Here is a 22,808-nt window from a genome sequence, read left to right as displayed (position 1 = left end):
CAAATGGTCGAAAAAGAGAGAGCAGAGGTGATCAAGTGAGCGACAGAGTGAATGAAAAGAGAGAGCAGTTATTATTATGAACAGAGCAGTGAATTAGAGAAATAAAACATTGTATAACCTCTCTGCTTCTGACTGTGTGCAGTTCACACAGACAGACCCAATTGTTGCCTCATAGTTTTACAATTGATTTTAAGTTTTTACAATTTTATTTCTGACTTTTAAGCTAGTAAGACTGTATAACTAGCCAACGAACAAAAATACCAAAAGAAATGTAGAAGTGAAAAAGACAGGTGCCCTGAGCAAGAAGGGCACCTGAGGAACCTCATGAATGCAGGACACAGCACTCATGAGGTTCCTCATATGCCCTTCTTGCTCAGGGTCGACTCTGGATAAAACAAGTAGCCCGACAAACTATTAGTAAGTTGCAGCACATTGTTATCTGTTGTAGCCATGTTTCTCCTGTGCTCTCCGGTTCCTTTGGAAGCCGGAAGCTGTACTCGCATAGGCACACCTCCCGGCTTATTAGCATTTAAGGTGACGGCGCTCAAAACTACTTTTTTAGAGGGTGTAAAAGGGAGGCTGTTTCTCAAGGGTAAATACATTTTTGATCTGGTAGTAGTCATGAACTGATAAGTAGTACAATATCGCAGATTGTTATTCTTCACTAAAAAATATATTTTTCATATGAACATTGTGGATGATTCAGTACTTGTCAAGTAAGGCCACAATAGTCAATATCTGTAATTTGCTTTCTAATTTAGCTAAATTGGCTAAACACTTACTATTCACTCCATCTATCAAGAAAAATTTCAACAGAAGATTGATAAAACCACTATCTGTTTATTAAGAGAAACTTAGCATATAGACTGGAAGTATTGGGAAACAGCTAACATGGCTCTGTCCAAAGGTCACTACCCCGAAAGCTCACTACTGAATATATTTCAAATAAAATTAAGTATGAACATGACTGTTGTAGCTTCATATTAAAAAAAAAAAATATGAGAGAGTTGTATAGAGCTCAATAAGCAAACAAAGTTTACGATACCTGTCCCAAAATACTGAAATATTCCTTAAATGAACATGATTGAGCTGTGTCATTAAAAGTGACTTATCCTTTCACAGTAATTGTTACAATCACAGAGAGGCAACCTTCCCCATTACTGATTAAAAGCCCTATGCATAAAGGCTGATAGTCACAGCAAAATGTTCTGTTTAGCAATGGGAAATGCTGTTTTTTTTAATAATGGTGTATTCATTAGTTGATTCATTAGTGAACAAACTGGAATACACATGGACATAAAACATTAGCATTAGCTTGGATAAAAACACAAAAAGTTTAATACACTTTTGAAAGCAGAGTTATCGGCAGAAGATCTCAGCCACATTGTCTTTTCAATCGTCAGAAATACAACAACTGAAGGCAGCTACTGGCTAATTGTTTTGGTATAATTCTGAATGAGACCTTGGAAGTACTGCTGTGTGTTTTTGTGGGGTTGAAAAATGATGATGTAACATTTTGGGAGGAAATACCACAACAGAAAGAAGTAGAGACTGCAGAGTATTGACAGGGCGTTAAGAGTTTGGATGTGCTTTCCATGGTAAAGTGCATATACAGTGGCAAACATGATCCAGGTGAGGATCAGCAGGAGCAGACAGAAGGTGATTGTTTTGGCCTCATTGTAATTTTTTGGGAGGTCTTTTCCCATGTAGGAGAAAATGAAGCAAAGGGTACACAAAGACACAAGGAAAACCACAGAAGTAGAGGTTGCTTTAAGATTAATGTCACAACCAAGTATGATTTTGTCTGGGTACCAAACTGTTTCATTGTAGAGCTTGGGTGGGTCATAAGAATAACCAATAACAAGTAAAAGTGCCTGAGTAACAAATGCAACAGTGATGACCAGCCACTGGCCATGATATTTCAGCCACCAACTGTGGAGCCCGGGGAACTTGGCAGCTATTTTGAAAATGCAAACAATTTGAAAAGAGCGAACAACAAAACATGTGAGACACACAGTGTAGAACAAAACAAATGGCAAGAACCTTAAGATACAAAAGGAAACTGTTGGCTTGTCAAAGTAAAAGAACACACTCAGACTACTCAGACTGAGGCAGCCTAAAATTAGGAAGCACATTGGTCCCCCAGCAGATCTGACAACAGGTGTGTTGTAGTTGATGGCAAAGAGAACAGACGTGGTTAGTGTGAGTCCCACCAAAGCCCAGGCCCCAACCATGATCAGTATAGCTCCGCTGTCTGTGAATGGGATGTACTCCACCACCCGTAGTTTACATGATGTACTTCCTACTGCAGACCACTCTGTTTCCTTACAGTTGATGCACTTGTAGGGATCCTCTGTTTTACATAAGAGATAAACAGTTTGTCAGTAAAGTTAAAGTTATATATATATAAAAAAAAGATCACACAGCTGAGAAATCAGTGTTAAAGTTTTACATGAGAAAGGGATGAATTCATTAAACTGACATATGATGAATGCTCTTGGGGGGAGTTGTACTTTGATGAATAACCAGTCTAGTTCATTTTTACAAGAGAAGAACACATCGTATGCAATCATGCATGTGATGCAGAAGAAAATATATATATATATATTTAAATCTTTTACTGAATAAGCTCACAATTTATCGTAAATTCACAAAAGACTGGACATTAAAGCATAAACAGCTCTGTCCAGTTAACACAAAAACTGTTAAACTCTGCACAATGTAAAAATCCTTTAAAACCGTCTAAAATGAGATATGAATGGTAGCCATGCTTTTACTTATTTTCTTCCTTTCATGTATAATAATTTACCTGTGCTGTTGACATAAGTTCCATTTGGACAGATTTCACAGTTGAAGCAGCATTTATGGATTCCTTTTTGGTTTTTTGCATGTCCTACAGGACATTCTGGGGAGCACAGTGAAGTAGGCACCTGTACAAAACAATTATTTACAAACAAGCAAAATATAAATGAAACATTGACAATGAGGTGAAGGATTGAGGCAAAGAACAGAGAAGTCACTACTTCTTACGCCACTGAAATTTGTAAAATTTGTATAATATGAACATCTTATTAGACGCTGAGTAATATGTTTAGATAACCCCTGAAATTTCACCAGTGAACAACTATCATCTGATAATGTGTGATAATGTAATTAGCCACTGCCACTGCTATTACCAAGCCAGTGTGTATTTGTGTACACATGCAAAGATCTCTGTGGAAGAAGGAGGAAGGAAAACATTTTCAATCACAATATACTTGATATACTGTATTACACTGCATATAATAATGAAAAGACAACTTACTTCTTCCTGTGTGTACCACTGAATTTTGGTGATGTTAATGAAAACATTTGCTGACTGGTGAGAGTCATAGAAGCCAATCTCCTCTGCATCACCATTATGGTTCCAAAAAACTATAGAATAAGATCCAAACTTGGGGTCACCGTTCTCATCAAACTGGATACTCTGGTTTAACAGTGTGAATTTGGACTTCTTCAGCTCTGCTAGAACCTGATATGAGTACATGAAGTTCAGATGGCCATTATTTCTTTTGCTTTCATACTAATGAAATAGATTGTTAAAATATTTGTGAGCATAGAAATCATCTTCATTTTTCTTTCTCTTTCAGAGGTGGTTTTGAACAGAATAGATTTTTCTATTTTGGAAATGTCTTGTCTGAGACTTCAATGCCAAGTCATCATTTGACAAGAAATATAACTTTTTATTGGACTTTGAGGGTATGAAGTTTAATATGATATGTTATATTCAGTATTTATGTGATGACAGAACAAACTTTAGACCAATATTTTGTGTTATGATGGACTTATTTTCAGATCAGTAGACATTCATAGACATAACTACTTGTCAACTTATTTGCTGTCATAATTATACATTTGAATTGTTTAGTTGGTTAAATTAACTGAATTATCTGTATACTTACCATGTGTGGGTACACGGTAATGTTGTCATTACATTTATCCACTCCACATTGCAAGGCATTGTGTAAGGCATGAGCTATAGCGTACACAGCAGAATAAACTGGAAAAGAGAAAGATGGGTCCATAGCAAGGATGTCTTCTGCACTCAGGTTACTGCAATTGCAAACCTGGTTACAAAACGTCTGTTGTTCTGCATTTTCACAATGCCTCTGGCTTTTGGCAGAATAGATAAAATCAGTGAAACCAGGTATTGTCATTCCTGGTTGAGACACCCCAATTACAGTTCCAATGTTTTTGATTCCTTTCTCCTTGGGGAGCCTCTTGTTTAAGGACCAGGTGTCCCCTGCTATCCACACCTTGTCTGAGACATTTAGTTGTATTGCCGAGTCGATAACAGCTTCAGCAGTCATTTTTGGAGTGAAAACAATAATGACATGTATGTTCTGGGTCTCGATCTGTTTGAACATCTGGAAACAATCTGTGTTGATGTTGACGTCTTTCGAGTACGCAAGGCAGATCTCAGTATCCTGAATCCTCTTTATGAACAGATCCAGGCCATCTTTGCCAAAATCATTATCACTGTTAAGGAAAGCGACCCAGCGCCAGTTAAAGTGCAGTATGATCTGAACAATCACTTCTATGATGTCTTTATTGGAATGGACTGTTCGTAGGAAAGAAGGAAATCTCACTTTCTCTGTAAAGGCAGAGGCAGCAGATCCATAACTGACCTGATAATTGAGTAATAGAGGGAAAGTCATCATCAAAACATCAAAACTCAAATGTCAATTTAAAAGATCAATTTTAAAAAGTTTAAAAATGTCAGTACTTATATTCAGTATGGTGTTTAAAACCCACACAACTGGCAAACTTACCATAGGAATGAGATCCATCATGAACAGTGGGGCTACAGTCAGTGAGTCAGTGCTTGAAAAAGAGCCGACCACTGCTATCATTTTGGACAAATTCTTGTGTGGTTCATCCCAAAGTTGGATCAAGCCATCAGTTGAGATGAGTTTCAAAATTCCTGGAAAAATATCTGTATTTGAGCAGTGATCAAATATTTCATAGCCGAGAGACACATTTGGCAATAGTTTGGTAGAGTTATTGATTTCCTCGACAGAGAATCTCATTAACTGAAACCTTCGATAACTTGATGGAATGAAGATTTGACTGTGAACAGACAAAGAACAGTAGGAGAATAGGATTACATTTCCATCAACAGTATCAACATTCAGAGCTTTACACAGATATGGATGTTAGAAATGGGGATTTCATTCAGCAAGCACTGGAGTTATTTGAAGTTGAACAGGGACTTGAAAAATCAGCAATCAAGTGGATCAAAATAATCTTCAGTGTGCTACTGAGCAGTCGGTACTTTGCATTTAGATAAAATTCTGAAGTGTTTAAAAATGTAAGACTTAAGTAGGTATTTATTGAAATTAATTATGAAACTTACCTGGAGCACTCGATGGCTTCTGGTCTGTCATGATAAACAGGGGAATTGACATGATGAATATCAAAAAGTCCACCTATCATATAATCTCCTTCCAGCTGAAACTCAGAGGCTGGGACAGTGTATTCAGCCAAGGCATGTAGAAAACATCCCAGCTGACAAAGAAAAGCAAGGAAATATGTCATTGTTGTACTAACCATTTCCCAGTCTGATGAGAATTTTAATTGGATTAGCCTGTACCTTTAATAAGCAATGCAGAGCGTGAAACAGCAGAGCCCCAGTTTTCATTTTCATGTTCACTGGAATGCATGACTTCAAAAGATCAAATACATATTTGTAAATGGTTGGGGAGAACAAACAAATCAGTATGCAAAAAACATCTAAGCTGCACTCATTCTTCGTGGTTAGTTTAGCAATATATTATTATGTACCATGAAAAAAATCTTATTGTGAAATGATATATTTTAGAAGTACTGTAGAATTTTGGTCTTTTGTCCATATTTGAGTACCTGCAGAACACTGTTTAAACTAAATGGGTGTTAAGATAACAAAGTTGATGTCATTGTTTAATTAACAGTACAGTCTCTATAGAAAGAATGCACTGAGTCACCATTCATTCATTCATTTATTTGCAGGCCAGAAAAAAATATCTTTCAGTGCTTTATACTGGGTGTACATCAGGGTTCCTTCAGAACTTCCTCAGCGGTTTGACATCATACTTGATCAAAACTGTTCTGTTGAGAAATCAGTCTAGAAAGAATTATTATCATATCCCACTGACAATTTGAGATGCGGTTTTCAGTTCAATTTGATGGCTGAAATGAAACCTTTTAATTAGATCGTTCTTGTGCTTTGGCAAGATCTCTGAAAAGGAATTCTAATTCTAATTCCTCTACCATCTCCTCCATCTTGTCCACTGTAGGATTTATTGTTTCAGCAGCAGTAGATGTCACCTCTGGTCCAGTTCTGGAGTTTGGTATTTGGCTGCCTGCCAAGTGGTGTTCATGGATGATATCATAGTAACAACTTAAAACATATGGGACGATGTTGCACAGATAGATATGCATTGCAACAGCGATAATAAAAGAGTACTCGAACTATAAAGAAACAGTAATATTAATAATGATGATAGTAGTAGTAATAGTAATAGTAGTAATAATAACAATGTAGAATATAAGAGGTGGTATTAACAATCGCTGGTGTCAAGCAGGAATACAGCAAGAGGTCTAGACATGATCCATGGGAACCTGTGAAACAAGAATATAAATGTCTGGAAAGCACAATATATCTATTCATACCCCAGGAGAATGCCAGCGATATGTTAACTAATGCCAAATCAAATTTTATTTGTAACAAGTAAAGCTCTGAAACAATAACTCATGGTTGTCAGAGTGAAAGTTTCAAATGTCTAATAAAATGTTTTAAAATTGTATCAATGTATACTATAGCATTGTATTTGCTATAGAGATGATCTATGGATGACAGGGAAGAAGTAAAAATAAAGTACAAATGACGTGCAAGATTAGATTGGGTCATAAACAAATACACACAAATTAATTAATTAATTCAACCAGGTTTTTACTATGCTTCTTTGGTGTGCTATGCTAAAATGCAACATCCTCTTACAAATGTGCTCTGCATGACTTGTCCTTTGACCACACAGTCCATTTGGAAGGAGATGATTTGCAAACACTGCGGATGAAAGTAATACCCACACCATGAGCTGGATTCATACAAAAGTTTGAATCCAGTAACCTTTGGATGAAAGGACAGAATGTCATTGCTGTGAAAGGTTTGCACTGTGCTTCTAAGAGATCCCTCATTCATTAGTAGTTTAACCTGTAGTGTGGCATTTTGCATGTTAAAGGTGTAATTTGTACGATCTGTTCAGAATTTTTGTTTGAAATTATCAAAATTGAAACAAACATTGTCAACAGAATATGGAGAAGCAACATTGTCGATGTTACCATGTTTGAAAAAGTATTGGGACACCTGAACATTACACCAGCAGTCACTTTAATGACATTTCCCACTCTTCCGGGAAGGCTTTCCTTCTTTTTGTTTTTGTGCAATTTTTTGCCTATTTATGCAGTAGAGCATTTGTGAGGTCAGGCACTGATTCGCACTCTGCGTTCCAGCTTTTCACAAATGTGTTCAATGGGATTGAGGTCAGGACTCCCCATCAAACTCATCCAACCATGTCTTTATGAACCTTAGTTTGTGCACTGGGGCACAGTCATGCTGGAACAGAGAAGGACTTTCCCCATGTCGAACATGTTTATGTTTTGTCTTGCGGAGACAGAGGCGGTAGTCCAATAGCCCACCGTTGTTTCAGATGGGAAATATATACAAGCAGCAAGATGGCCAAGTTTCACAAGCTTTCTTATCGTCAGTCTAATAAGTAAGCCTAACTAAACAAAAAATACAACCAAAACCCACCCTCTGAATTCAAGTTTCTCTCTTTTATTAAACTAAGACAAGTTTAATTGCCTTGTTAACTAATTGTGAAATACAATTCAGATATAGTGATATAAATGAAATAAAACTCAATTATAATGGGGTGAATTCAGATGGGGAGCTGCACTGTCTGTATCTGTAAGGTACACAAACAGGCAGTGCACAGAGAGACCAGAGTGATATCCACGCAGGCTACAGACATGGTTGCAAAGGGCCAGAGAACAAAAAGGACTGGGTTAATTAGTATGTCAAGTGGCTACAACTAGGTGATCAGAATGAGATACATGGTTGAAATACTGTTAACAGGCCTGCATTATGTAAATGAAAACACAAAAGGGAATATAAGTACAGATTCAAAAATATGTTTAAAAAATGTATGTATGTATATGTAAAAGAAAACATCTAAAACCATGCAGGCATATTTTACAAGAAGCATGACTTTGACCAATGTTGCTTTTTTTTCATGTGGTGACATACTGTTATGGCACACTCAAAAAATTGTTCAACAGAAAAGAAATCACACACATTCCATTTTATGTCTTTATTGAATCACTCGTCCTTGTATATGATGTATATATAAATTAGTACTGGGCTTAACAGAATAAACCATGTGGATTATGACTAAATGTCCAGAGGCCATCTAATAACATAAGCCCTATTAAGATTTTAAAGTGTATGTTTAAAGCATAGTGTACACTGAATTTAACTGTTGTAGAAGTTTTAAATCTACGTGCGCCACTTTCTCTTTGATGTAGTTATAAGTGCAGAGGTACTTTCTCATATACAAATACATTTGTGACCTGTTATGATTTGAAGTAAATGAATGGAGATACTGTTTTTCCTCCCCATAGTATGGATGATGATACTCTAGAGGGTCATAACTTCATAAATTACCATGTTAAAATATGCTATATAATATCCACCTTCTCTTTAAAGAAGCCTGTACACAGAGAGTCCTAATGCTAGCAGCTCTGAGAGGTTATACGTATGTACAGGGCTGTTTTCCATTGAAATTCTGAAGTTAGCATGTTACATGGTAACAGTGACATTAACATTAGAAAATGTTGCCTTTCTTAAAAATTACTATTTATGAAGTATAGTATAGTATTATAAACTACTAAACTTATTGTTAGTTTTTGATTTTTATGATTATACAAAAGGTGATATCAGTAGTATTTAACTTAAAGGGAGGCACTTTTCTACACTACTTATACTAGAGCCAGTAAAATATCTCAACATCTTCTAGATGGATTAGCATAATATTTTGTACAGGTGTTCATTGTTCCCACAGGATGTACCCCAGAGACTAAGCATTCACAGTTGTGGTTTAGAGCAAAATGTCTCAACTACTGATTACACTGTATATCAATGTTCACCTCAGAAAGAATTTTAATTACTTTCATTTTCCTTACAACTTTCTATGTAATGCTAACACTGGTCAAAATTTCTTGGTGCATGACTCAGTTGCTCTAATGACATTCCTATCAGCCTTGGTGCCTTTTAGCAGATATTAGCATGATAACAGGCTGAACCAAGATGGTGGCAAAGTAAACATTATACCTGCTTACCATCAGCATGTAAGCATTGTAATTGTGGGCAATTTAACATACTGATGTTAGAATTGAGTTCAAAGCACTGCTGACCAGATACTGTAAGTATCACAGAGCCACAAGCAGGGCTGTAGCTGTAGCTGTCCTTTTTAGTAATGTTAATCACAGTATATCACAGTATATTCTTATAGCAATATCAAGCTTATTAATGCATCCTTAAGTAAAACAAGCTAATAACCAATAAAAAGTGTTTTAACATGATTAGGTTACAACAAAAAAAGACAAAAATTACAGTACTGTGCACTTTTTTGAGCGTCTACTCTAAAAAGCCAAATTATTATCCTCTCATTGAAAATATTCTGAAAACCTAAAGCACATCAGTTCTTCCTTATACTATATATACTGTATACTGTAACAGCTACTGGCTAATTGTTTTGGTATAATTCTGAATGAGACCTTGGAAGTACTGCTGTGTGTTTTTATATGATTGAAAAATAATGATGTAACATTTTGGGAGGAAATAAAATAACAGAAAGGAGTAGAGACTGCAGAGTATTGCCAGAGCGTTAAGAGTTTGGATGTATTTTCCATGGTAAAGCAAGTACACGGTGGAAAACATGGTCCAGGTGAGGATCAGCAGGAGCAGACAGAAGGTGATTGCTTTGGCTTCATTGTAATTTTTTGGGAGGTCTTTTCCCATGTAGGAGAAAATGAAGCAAAGGGAACACAAAGACACAAGAAAAACCACAGAAGTCAAGTTTGATTTAAGATTAATGTCACAACCAAGTATGATTTTGTCTGGGTACCAAACTGTTCCATTGTAGGGCTTGGGTGGGTCATAAGAATAACCAATAACAAGTAATAGTGCCTGAGTAACAAATGCAACAGTGATGACCAGCCACTGGCCGTGATATTTCAACCACCAACTGTGGAGCCCGGGGAACTTGGCAGCTATTTTGAAAATGCAAACAATTTGAAAAGAGCGAACAACAAAACATGTGAGACACACAGTGTAGAACAAAACAAATGGCAAGAACCTTAAGATACAAAAGGAAACTGTTGGCTTGTCAAAGTAAAAGAACACACTCAGACTACTCAGACTGAGGCAGCCTAAAATTAGGAAGCACATTGGTCCCCCAGCAGATCTGACAACAGGTGTGTTGTAGTTGATGGCAAAGAGAACAGATGTGGTTAGTGTGAGTCCCACCAAAGCCCAGGCCCCAACCATGATCAGTATAGCTCCGCTGTCTGTGAATGGGATGTACTCCACCACCCGTAGTTTACATGATGTACTTCCTACTGCAGACCACTCTGTTTTCTTACAGTTGATGCACTTGTAGGGATCCTCTGTTTTACATAAAAGCAGGACCAATTGTCAATAAAGTTAACTTTAGAAAAATGCTGTATGGGAAAATACAGATCAGGTTAGGAAGCAGTATTAGATGTTCAATCTGTGTAATCTGTGTACGTTCTCCTAAGATAAACTTTTTGTCAGACTTGATTTGTACTTCAGAGTGGTATACCCTTGAGGTAACCGTAACAAGATGAACAACTTGCTCTAGATCATCTCAGTTGCTTTGGCTTTTTTCCACTGGTGTTCCTTATGTATTCAGATTCAAATATCCAAATATGTATGTTTTAGCATCATGTGACTTCACAAGTTTCTGATGATGACATTGCCTTTTGTGCACAGCAGGTATGAGTCTATTTGAACATGGCTGGATGCATGGTTTAATTACAAGCACAGACACTTGAGCCATCCACACACAGTGGACAGGATAAAATGTGCACTTTGGCTGAATTCACACAGGACCCGGCAATCTAGCGCCTTCCCACAAGATTGCTTTTGTGCTTTAGAATATAATAATGTTGTTTTAATTTCACTAATATTAATGGTTCATTTCTCTCCCTCCCTCCATTCACTCTATAACTCAGTTAACCAGTTCTGTTGTCTGCCTCTCTGTCTCCCTTGTTGAGCCTTGTTTAAACTGTCAGTAAACTTCTGTGTGCATAAAATCCTGGAATAACATGTATGGATTCGCACTGTAATTGACATATGCAGTATTCACAGTAAAAATGTATAGCTGTGTCCAGTCAACATGAAATGACTGTTAAACCCTCTTAGTCATAATAAATGCTGAGAAAATTAATGAGCAGCTCTCATCAAGGCCTCTCAGGTATAACAATTTACCTGTGTTGTTGACATAAGTTCCATTTGGACAGATTTCACAAGTGAAGCAACATTTGTGGATTCCATCTTGCTTCTTTTTATATCCTGCGGAGCATTCTTCAGAACATAGTGAAGTAGGTACCTGCACAAGGCAATTATTAATTATATTATTATTATTGTTAAGTATTAATTTATCAGAATAGTAAAAGTAAGTGGAAGATTATGCTGTAGATGCAAGTAATAGAAAAGTAACAGCAATTAGGCCTATGCAACTTTTGTACCTTTTTAAACTTTTGTAACTTTTGTATATGAACTCTTGGTATGAAAAAAACAACTCACTGTGTCATTTGTGTACCACTGAATTTTGCTGTTGTTGATGAAGAAATGGAAAGATGGGCGAAAATTATTAAAGCCCACCTCCTCTGCATCACCACTGTGGTTCCAGAAAACTATAGCGTATGATCCGTACTTGGGGTCACCGTTCTCATCAAACTGAATAGTCCGGTTTAAAAGTGTAAAGTTGGACTTCTTCAGCTCTGCTAGAACCTGATGTGGGTACACAAAGTTCAAATTATTTCCGTGTGTTTACAATGAAAATATCAAGTGTTGATTAAATAGGTTGATTAAATAGAGATTTTGATACCAAAGTAGAATTTACAAGGTCATAAGAGTAGAGATAAAACATTTGCACACTGTGCTGGTAGCTCCAGTTAAATTACATTTGATACAGCAATGTTTCAAATAGGCAAAAAGGCTTATATGTAAGATAAACTTGCCGCAGACACAAATAGCAAAGAATGAGATTGTGAGAATCAATTAAATAATTTCTAATAATAATTTGTTGTATACTTACCACATGTGGGTGAACTGTAATGTTGCTGTTACATCTGCCAGTTCCACATTTCAGGGTGTTGTGTAAGGCATAAGCTATGGCATATACAGCAGAATAAACTGGAAATGAGAAAGATGGGTCTGCAGCAATGACATCTTCTGCACTCAGGCTACTGCAGTTGCAAGCCTGGTTACAAAACTTCTGTTGTTCTGCATTTTCACCATGACTCTGGCTTTTGGCAGAATAGATAAAATCAGTGAAACCAGGTATTGTCGCAACTTGCTCAGCAACCCCAAGTACGGTTCCAATACTTTTGATTCCTTTCTCCTTCGGGAGCCTCTTGTTTAAGGACCATGCATCTCCTGCTATCCACACCTTGTTAGTGATATTTAATTGTATTGCCGACTTAATGAGAGCTTCAGCAGTCCATTCAGGAGCAAAAACAATAATGATACGTATCCTCTGTGCCTTGATCTGGTTAAATACTGCTGAATAATCTGTATAATAATTGAGGCTTTTGGTGTATGCCAGGCAGATCTCAGTGTCTTTAATCCCCTTTATGAACAAAGTCAGTCCATCATTGCCATAATCATCATCGATGTTAAGGAAAGCGACCCAGCGCCAGTTGAAGTGCTGCACAATGTTAACAATCACTTCTATGACATCTTTATTGGGATGGACTGTTCGTAGGAAAGAGGGAAAATTTTGTTTTCTTGAAAAGACAGAACTAGCAGCTCCATAACTGACCTGTTAAAATAGTCATAGAGAAATTAATGCTTTCAGTGACAATAAATTCTCAAATTGAAAAGCTTTTATATATCTAACTTTATAACAATAGTTACCATGGGAATAAGATTCATCATGAGCAGTGGGGCTACAGTTCGTGTCGCAGTGCTCGTGTAAGTGCCGACCACTGCTATCACTTTGGACAGATTCTTTTGTGGTTCATCCCAAGGTTGGATCAAGCCGTCGACTGAGATGAATTTCAAAATTCCAGGAAAACTCTGTGTATCTGAGCAGTGGTCAAATATTTCATAGCCGAGAGACACATTTGGCAGTAGGTTGGTAGAGTTATTGATTTCCTCTACAGAGAATCTCATCAGCTGAAACCTCCGATAACTTGACAAAATGAAGGGTTTACTGTGGACAGATATGGTGTAAGAATTAGTTTAATCGTCAAAGTATTACTGTTTGTGAAGGCTGTAGATATTCAGAAGGATTTCATGGAAAAAGGACTGAAGCTGATAATTTATCTTCTTCAAATTACTCTTCAAGTTTGATAATAGGGCAATTAATTAAATTGGTTTGGGGAAAGCTATGCATGAGCAACATTCAGCATCCACTGAATGAAATTTGAAGCAAAACTTGATGTTATAATGTGGTACCCTTCATTAGTTAAATCTTTAGAAGGTCTCCATAGGATTAATTGTAAGACTCACCTGGAGCACTTGATGGCTTCTGGCCTGTCGTGAGAAACATTTGCACTAACATGATGAATATCAAAAAGTCCACCTATCAAATAATCTCCTTCCAGCTGAAACTCTGATGCTGGGACAGTGTATGGAGCCAGGGCTTGTAGAAGACATCCCAGGAAACAAAGAGAAGCAAGACGGTGTTTCATTGCTGTAGTTATTGTTTATCAGTCTCATATGAACTTTTAAGTCACCTCTGAGTCTAAGAGACACAATTGATGACTGAGCTCCAGTGATCATTTCCATGAATTTGGAAGTGCATAGAGGGAGAGCTGGCTGGAGGAGAATACACAAATGAGTATGCAAAAAACATCTAAACTGTTTCTACAGTATTATCGGTGTTGTGAGCAAACAAGTTTATTTTATTTCAAATTTATTTATTACAAACCTGGTAATCCTGGAAATTACACATTCCTTCTTCCTCAAATAACCAACCCAAGTTTTAAACTTATGTATGACAAGTATTAAAGTTAGAAATATGTTTAACAAGCACAAGAGACACTTTCAAAACAAGTTGAGTTCGGCATTTAGATTCCAATATTTATCCAACATTTAAACCCAGAGAAATCCATATTTTAATTTAAGGTAAGGGTGTGCTTCATTCGGCTGCTTGTTGCCAGGACTTCCAAGAGAGAGCCAGAGAGTGAGGAAGGGAGTTGGCCAAGGTGACTAAAAGTAACAAAAATTCCACTTTAAAACATTACCTTGTCCATAGGCATTTCAGCCTTAATCATGTCAGAGAGATTTTCACTGGCAATGGTGGTTGTTCTCTGATGAAAACAAGAACTCCCACAATCCCTCACACCTTTGCTGTCATCAAACTGCGTCTTTTGGTGGCAGAAATTACATACTGTGTGTTTAATGACTTTTGTCAGTAGAAACAGGAGGATGTTGGCTAAACTTAATATATTTTGATTTTTCAAATTGAGTTGACACATTAATGGCATATTCAGACAGAATGCGAAGCGCAATTTCTCCTAATGTTAAACATTCTCATTTCATGTGAATAGTGTGGATAAAGTGAATCTTGCATAATTTGCATTGTGCTGTCATTCGCGTCACCCAGCATGAAAGATGCACATTCACTTCCCAATAGATCATTACATTAACTTTGTATGCAATCTAGACAAGTGAAAATTTAAGTTGCTTTTTGCGTGGACACACCATAAATCTTACAACAATTGATGAATAAACTGTTTGGTACCATTACAGTTATCTCACAGTTTTTGAAAACGACATGATCATGTCTTTGACAGTGCAAAGATGAACCATATGTAAAGAGGAACCAAAGATTATCTTAAAATAACACCAGGCAAATGTCATCTGTGTGGTGACTGATGCAGAACCACTGTTCTATCTTCCTGCTTTTAGCACACAGGAATACACAGAGTTTGCATAAACACCTGACAGACAGGAAAAAGCTTTTGGTCCAGACCTCCTGGAGAGATAGGTTATAGGGTGATGTTGTGGTTGATAAACAGTATAGAGTTTCATGAAAGCCACACGAGGAGGGTAAATTTCTTTACAATGTTTGCATTTTACTTGGGCAAGATGCATTGCTAATCAATAGTGTGGCAGACCCTGTGACGTGTTTCCCTGTACATTAAGTTTAAGTTTGCCTTTCTAAATGCAGTGCTCTTTTCTTTGTTTGTGTCTCATGACCTTTATTCTGTATTCTAAATAAAAGATCAAGATCAAATTATATTCTACTTCACTTGTCCTCTGCCTAACTGACAAGTGGAGTTGGACAATCTGATGGTCAACTTCCCACTTTTTTTCAGTGCCAAAGCAAACACAGAGTACAACAATAAGTGAAATTTTCATAGAACAGAAGAATATTACTTCTAGGAAACTGAAACAAACAAAAAAAATGACTACACTTGCATTACACTGGTGTTGTCCTGAGCTAGACATGTAAACATTCACTTCACATTTGTAGTGGTCGTTTTCAGCTTTCATATTAAAGTACCAAATTCCCTAAGATTCTGGTAAAAAGGAAATACATAAACCAGATAACTAGATCTCCAAAGTGTAAACATAAAGGAAGGAGAGATGACATGAACGTCTCTGTCTGGGCAGCATCAACATGATCAATTTATTCAGAAATTCAAAATGAAGGTACCAAGACATAATCCATCCAAAAACAACCATTAAACACTGAATGTTGTCTTCACAGCTGTATCAGTGTACAATGACAACATAATCAGTATCAGTATTATATCAGTTATCCAGGGTCACCCTAGTAGAGAATGTTGAGTGAATGATGAACTCTATCAAAAGGGAGCCAACTATAAGGAAAGGTGTCATAACACCCTGGACCCTAATCAAATTGTTTGTCTTCTAACTCTCTGTGAGTACTTACAAATCATGAAGCAGAGACACCTATGTACTGTTTGGAGGAACACGGCCTTTTTAATAGCATTTGGAGTGAAAAAATTACACTTAAGTTATTAAAATCATGTTTTTGTTGATATCTGTAGCACAAGAAAACAATGACATGCAAATCCATGGGAAACAATATTTAATCCATCAAATCTAGAACCCAGTTAACCAGTTCTGCTTTCACCAATTTCAACAGAAGTGGATTTAAACACTTGGAAACAGTATGGTGGCTGGAAGAAAAACAAAAAATAAAAATAATCTAAAAAAACAAAAAAAAAAAAACAAAAATCATTTTAAAATATATATATATATATATATATGTATATATACACAAATCCTCCAGACAGTCTTTTGAAACACAAACTTTTTACAGGAAAATGTTTTGATCCCTTACTGCAGTGCTGATCAAAGTTTTGTAATGACAGATAATCCTCAGCATGACAAAAATGGAGGAAAAAAAAAATCAACAAGTTAATAGTAAAGAAAATGTGATCACCACCCACTTCATCCATTTGTTTTAATAAAAGCTCTCAATCTCTGTTTTCTTATGTCTCCTCTGCAAAAGAAAGAGAACAAAGGTTTGCTTGGAATGACTATATTTACTATGACTTTTTTCAAAGTAAACACAAATTAGAGTACAACAGATGGTCTACACAAATCAAGTGGACCCCAGGCCTTGAAACACAGATGGTTAGATATTTCAAAGTCAGAAGGTCATTGTGGTAAATGTGTGATTGCTTTACTATTATCTCAGATTAGACCACATTATGACTTGGCCTTGAATACTGGTTGTGCAGTTTGAAGAAACATTACATCTTGAATAATTATCCACATAATGGTGTGAAAATCTGAGGTAAAGCAAAGTCATTTATTTGCCATTGCAAGCTAAATCCCCCCTAAAAGAATGAAGAAGAAGCCTGGTTTATATGGGAGTTCAATGACACAGTATCCTGTCTGTAAAATATAACAAAGGCGCAACAGTGGAAAGAACAGATTTAAAGTTAGACTACAGGCTATAGGAGACTAAATAGGGTTAGGGTTAGTAACACTCATTCTAAATTATGCACTGTGATGTGGTGGGTGGCTGAAGATTCAAACAAAGTCACTGAAAATCAATGATACTGATCTTATTGTAGTCAGAATCACGTAATACATAGGGACGCAGTTGCCAATTCAAGATAAACATTGATTAAATATTATTTGTGCTGAGTTTAATCATTCAAGAGATGAATTATGATAGACATTTTTTTTGACTATCATGAATGTATATTGAAGTGAAATGTGATTAATTTATGTGTCTGCATTTAGGACAACTGACTGAGACATTTGTAAGTCAGTGCAGCCACACACTTTTATCACAAAAGATGAAATGATTCAACTTGAAGACTGTTGCATTTCCTTCATTTCTTCTTACACATCTAATCATGTTATTTTGCTGCTAACACTACTGACTTTCAATGTTTATTATTATTTTTTTTTTTTTTTACAAATAAATCAGTACCAATATATTAAATCAAAGGTTGGCAGATTTATCTCACTTGTGTACTGGGATCAGAAGAAAAAAAAATTATACTGCATTTTTTTTTTTTCCCCCAGTGTGGTTCATTCTTGATGACTTTATACTTACCCCATGGGGTTAAAAAGGCAAAAGGCAGCACTGAGTCTCACCTACTACAGAACAAATCCAGACCAATCCTAAAATGAGGATAGTGGTCCTCACAAAAAAAAAGAAAAAAAAAAGAAAAGAAAACTACCCTAACAGACAAAGGCAATATTCCCCGATCAATTTGATCCGTGCTGCTCCTCAACCTTCACTGTGAACCACGGATCAAAAGTTGTATTTTTCAAGTTATGTTTTCATGTAACTGTCCGGCTTACAAAAAAAGAAAATAAAACTCTAACCCTGGTCACTCCTCACTAGCTGTGACAGATAAATTTCAAATGAGAAGGAGGGGGAGGTTATGTGGTTTTTAACTAGCAAAAGCTTTCCCTGTGTCTTCCTTGCCTTTGTATGTCCTCTTCCCATGTGTGAAGGGCAGGTATCTGTACTTGATCATGTGCTAGAGACAATGGGGAAGAAAAAGAGGACAAATTAACAACAGCTATTTCTATGGTATGCTCAAATATTGAGTCATCTCTACTTTAATTCCTGTATTGCATTATATGGTCTGGTGTTATTGTAGACTTTTTTACCTTGATCTGCCTCTTCATGGTGATGCAGAAGAGCATGATGAAGTACATGACAAGTATAGGCCAGAACACTGGCACATTGAAGGCATCAAAAAATGTGCAAATCATGGCGATGACGATGCCTTTTGTCGCCGAATGCCTGCCAAGGAAAGTGATGTAACCTCAGTTAAAACAGTGTAACCATCTTTGTGATGTTGTTTACGCATAAATTAACAACATCCTCAACTCTAAAAAAAGTAATTTCCAGGATGTCTCATGTCTAGACCGATAGCAGATTTTCAAAGGCCCACATAATAACAACAGGTTTTAGCAAGAAAAAGGGGATAACCAATTTATCAACCGATATCACCCGCCAACCCCAATGAAAAAATTTGATACTGATGGAAAAATCTTTGACTTAATCAGAAATTGAAAAACTGTTGAACTGAACATTTAAGTCAAAGTGTTCAATATGTAAATCATATTTTTTTGAGCTGCTGTTTTCCCTCAAAGTCAGCAAAGCCAGTTGAGAAGTTGATTGGTGGAGGCCGTGCAGCCTTTAACAACTACTAAAACCAAGTTCCACTGATACTGATTGTACTGTTTGTAAAATGTTCTATCTGTGTTGTTTAATTGGTCAACATCAAGACAAGACTAAAGGATATTTAATTTTTCAATCAATGTGGCAGTGAGTAATTTGAGGAAGTTAATACATAAACCCATATAGGAAAATGCAAGAAAGTACAAATGGAAAACAAATTTAACTAGCTAAATAGTGGAGATTAAGATGACATGAGGATGTAAGATCACATACGGTCACAATTAAATACGAACAGATTAATTCGATCCAGTATCTTTGGTTTAAGATAAAATGCTACCTTCCTTTTAGAAATGAGCTCTGTATGACCTAGACTTTCAAATGAATGTGGATGAAAGTCTTAGATATCCGGGGCAAAAGGTGGACTCACCAGAATTTGAATTCAGGCAACCTCCTGATGAAAGGGCGGAACTCCTCGTTCTGCTTGGTAGGAAGGGATGGGCCCTCATCTGCAGGAGAGAGATTAGTTGTAGGGTAATGTAGAAGTAACTCAATTGAGGAATCAGCATTATCAATCAAATCACCAACAATTTCTGGGCCAAAACACACACACACAAAAAAGATCTGATCTTAATTCTAAAACGTTTTCACAATATAACAATTTATGTTCTAATGCCACGTAAGGTGAACAAACTGTTTACTAATAGGTTTTGGAACAAAACAATCATTGCTGTGATATATTTGTACTTTCATTTCAAATGATCACTTTCTAAACATGGACATTTAATTATTATTGATATTGAACTCAACTGCAAATTGTCAAAACCATAAATGAAATGTAACCTACTGACAAGTACACAACACTTACGAAACACTTACACAAATAACGAATCTGATTTAATTGTGTCAACTCACCTTCTTCAAGCAGTGAAGGATCCACTTTTGGCGATAGAAAAGCAATGAACAGGTTGAGATGGTAGATTCCCAAAGCATATGTTACTATATACCAACCCTGAAAAGAAGCATAGCAGAAACATCACCACATTAAAAGGCTATAAGTGCACCTTTGTTTGTAAAAGTTCCCTTTTGTAGCAAAATGCATCTAGATGTAACTGTATTATACAGTCAGTTTGATTTCATTAAAGCTGCTTTGTAAAGGCTTGCAATTACATACATACATACATACAATACATTCCTAACAACCATGGCTGGTGCCATAATGAAGAACTGGCTGTATAGAAATACTGTCTATATAAAATACAACTGGAGAAAGACATTACCTGGAAAGGCTCACTCAGACGGTCTCAAAAACTTGGACATGGAAATGCTTTTATTGCGACTACTGACATTCTCTGATTTCCGTGAACAAAGAAGAATATTGTAAATTGGAAAAACAATATAATTTACCTGTAGTATGTACACTCTGATCATGTAGACAGCAGTGAGTAGTAGAGTTGCTGCCCATCGCACTGCATAGAATGGCGTTGACTTGTCTAGCCATGACTGATAGATCTGTCACACAAAATAAAGGAAACCTCTGAAAAACACTTTGTTGAGAGACAGTGATACTTTACACTATCAGTGCCATGATTACAACTGATAGAAAATGAATATTTGAAGATGGGCACTGTGATAACAGGCAGAGCAGCACTGGCCTTGTAACATTGCAGTGCAGAAGCATTTCTGAAAGTAAAATGCCACTGGCATAACTAATACATTCCATAGAAATGACTTTCACCAACACCAGTTTAATTGATACTCTTTAAAACTTTAGCAGCAAAACCCCTTATTTAAAGCTTTGCCTTGTTATGCATATAAGTGGTTTGGTTGCTTAATGGTCATGCGATACACAATTCAGTGTTTAGGTAATAGACACCTCCCTTATGATGAGTGATGTGACAGAGATATTACCTGTCCAATCCGTGTGAAAAAGACAGCGACTACAGATGGTTTCCCATGGATTGACTCTCCAACACTGTCCCCTTCTGACATTCTGCCAATAAAGATGAGGAAAAGACATTTTGTTTAGTGCTATATTAATATATGCTACATGACTAATCTAATTGAAACATACTAAAAAGCTGAGGCTTACTTCATGTTTGTAGAAACTGCATAGAGCTGTTTCCAGCAAACACAGTTTTGGTGAAGAAACACTTCACACATATCAACAATCACTTCATTTGTTAGTCATTATCCTTTTATATTACTGTTTGACTTCTTATCATGTCTAAGAGTGTAAAGCCAGTCCTTTTAAATATTTGTTTTTCCCTGAATTTGAGCTATAAATTACACTAAACTGCCCTAAAATATAATGGTATGTTATCCTGAAACTGTAAAGTCTGAAACATGTATCATTTCTGGCCTCATCTATAACTTTCTGTATGCACTAGCATACTGGGTGTTTTCTAAATTTCAAATATACTTTCTTTTGTTTGCTTTTTACTGAAAGTAATGTCAATTAGCCTGCAGTAAGACTGGTTAAGAATGGAATGTGTCTATTAAAATAGCGATCTGCTTTAAAAAAAAGAACCAGTTATTTGCAGCTGTAAAGAGCAGTCTCTATATGATGTGCTCTTTCAGACGCGATGAAGTAAATCAGTACACATGGCCAGCGGACGGGGACATCAGAATGATGTTCATGTAACATTATATTGTTTATATGGGGTAAATGGCCAAATCTGGTCGTCTTTCAGGAGAAAATTAACATACTTGATAACGTCTTTCCAGAGATACACTGGCTTCGTAGCGAGTAGTTCATGGATGATTTAGGTAACGTAAGGTGGTTGTTCACCTATACCATGATAGTTTGGGATAATTTTTCAGATATTTAATTACCAGCTTTCACGGTGTTACTGTAACAATAAAATGGCATTTTAGTTAGTCGTTCTGATACTCATCGTTAGCTAAAAAAGACGGTCTACAACTGTTTGAGGTTATGGCTAACACTAGCTACATAACTAGCCAACAGGCTTAAGTTAGCCGTTGGTGAGGCTGCTAGTATATCATATTTACCAAAACAGGTTCTCTGTGAAAACCACAATATGGCTACGGTAAAAACAAATGTTGTAGTGACGATCATTAATGTTTCGTCAGTGATCTTATTTGGGAATTACTCACGTTAGCTTACAAATTAGCCCTCAGAGTAGCTAACAAGTCAACCTTTGGCCCAAATTACCGCTTCTATGGGTTATGTAGTTTTATTGAAGCTTCAGTTAACCTGCAGCGGCCCTAGCATGAATTTATGTAACTACATTTCCCACAACTCAAGCGAAGCGCGCCTTAAATCCTGTCATAAGAAAATGTAGTTCATGACTCAAGCTCTTTCTATTACAATCATAGTTTAACAGGAAAACGTTGAACTACAAATACCAGCAAGAATTGGCTAATGTGACAACTCACTTCCGGAGATACAGTACTACTACGATGCCAACGGCTACATGGCTAGTCAGCTAGCCCAGTTACAAATGAAACTATTCTCTAATAACCATATACTTACTAACTGAATAATACAGTTATTTTGAAATGTGCTTCCTACTTTCAATATCTGACAGCACCTCTGCATTATGCTTACGATTACACTGAAAATAATTAATGGCAGTCCTTTCTTACCTGATACAGCCGCTGTGTCACTAACCCGGCACTACCTAGCTAGCTAAACTAGCCACTTCTCATGAAATCTGGTATGAACACGTCAGTACTTCCGCGAGGATTCGAACATACGACAGGCAGAGCAGTCGATCCCCGAAAACGAAACTGTGTAGCTGATATGACTGAAGGCTAGAGAAAAGAGCCCACCAAACCACACGAGCGAATGTACTTCCCTGTTCGAGTAAAACAAATATGTTT

At 36.6% G+C, this 22,808-nt stretch overlaps 3 protein-coding genes across 5 annotated transcripts; all 3 read right to left on the bottom strand.

The window, feature by feature from the left end:
* Positions 1-1,379: 1,379 nt before the first annotated feature.
* On the bottom strand, positions 1,380-5,577 carry LOC124063790 (taste receptor type 1 member 1-like). Its single transcript, XM_046397803.1, has 6 exons — positions 5,396-5,577; positions 4,812-5,109; positions 3,942-4,667; positions 3,305-3,511; positions 2,810-2,930; positions 1,380-2,353 (listed from the first exon to the last, which is right to left on the bottom strand). Exons 1-6 carry the CDS (start codon positions 5,575-5,577, stop codon positions 1,425-1,427), a joined length of 2,463 nt encoding a protein of 820 aa, XP_046253759.1. The 3' UTR covers positions 1,380-1,424.
* A 4,516-nt stretch (positions 5,578-10,093) lies between these two features.
* Positions 10,094-14,063, bottom strand: LOC124063792 (taste receptor type 1 member 1-like). The gene is given in 7 exon segments (XM_046397810.1): positions 10,094-10,366; positions 10,369-10,746; positions 11,591-11,711; positions 11,909-12,115; positions 12,423-13,148; positions 13,244-13,541; positions 13,841-14,063. Coding segments are annotated over 7 exon segments (2,043 nt in total). The 5' UTR covers positions 14,023-14,063; the 3' UTR covers positions 10,094-10,235.
* A 2,197-nt stretch (positions 14,064-16,260) lies between these two features.
* Positions 16,261-22,727, bottom strand: rer1 (retention in endoplasmic reticulum sorting receptor 1). 3 transcript variants are annotated; one of them, XM_046397816.1, is made up of 8 exons: positions 22,572-22,727; positions 20,874-20,955; positions 20,370-20,474; positions 19,878-19,974; positions 19,393-19,471; positions 18,449-18,584; positions 18,261-18,315; positions 16,261-16,811 (listed from the first exon to the last, which is right to left on the bottom strand). In XM_046397816.1, exons 2-8 carry the CDS (start codon positions 20,952-20,954, stop codon positions 16,801-16,803), a joined length of 564 nt encoding a protein of 187 aa, XP_046253772.1. In that variant the 5' UTR covers position 20,955; positions 22,572-22,727; the 3' UTR covers positions 16,261-16,800. The 3 variants fall into 3 exon arrangements, with proteins under 3 accessions (XP_046253772.1, XP_046253770.1, XP_046253771.1); XM_046397814.1 differs by having other exon boundaries at positions 16,261-18,315; XM_046397815.1 differs by lacking the exon at positions 22,572-22,727 and adding an exon at positions 22,080-22,493 and having other exon boundaries at positions 16,261-18,315.
* Positions 22,728-22,808: the final 81 nt, after the last annotated feature.

The sequence above is a fragment of the Scatophagus argus genome, chromosome 8 (genome assembly GCF_020382885.2).
Source record: "Scatophagus argus isolate fScaArg1 chromosome 8, fScaArg1.pri, whole genome shotgun sequence".
Lineage (NCBI taxonomy): Eukaryota > Metazoa > Chordata > Actinopteri > Scatophagidae > Scatophagus > Scatophagus argus.
The sequence above is the reverse complement of the archived record's forward strand: the minus strand, read 5'-3'. Positions and strand labels throughout refer to the sequence as shown.

Excerpts from the sequence above, each read along its gene's own strand:
- LOC124063790 (XM_046397803.1), bottom strand. The coding sequence starts at position 5,577 with ATGACATATTTCCTTGCTTTTCTTTGTCAGCTGGGATGTTTTCTACAT. Across the intron at positions 5,110-5,395 it reads GAAGCCATCGAGTGCTCCAG|TCAAATCTTCATTCCATCAA; the intron begins GTAAGTTTCATA and ends GTCTGTTCACAG. Across the intron at positions 2,931-3,304 it reads AGTGGTACACACAGGAAGAA|GTGCCTACTTCACTGTGCTC; the intron begins GTAAGTTGTCTT and ends TGTTTTGTACAG.
- rer1 (XM_046397814.1), bottom strand. The coding sequence starts at position 20,954 with ATGTCAGAAGGGGACAGTGTTGGAGAGTCAATCCATGGGAAACCATCT. Across the intron at positions 18,585-19,392 it reads TTGCCTGAATTCAAATTCTG|GCATTCGGCGACAAAAGGCA; the intron begins GTGAGTCCACCT and ends TTTCCTTGGCAG. Across the intron at positions 18,316-18,448 it reads CCATGAAGAGGCAGATCAAG|CACATGATCAAGTACAGATA; the intron begins GTAAAAAAGTCT and ends CATTGTCTCTAG.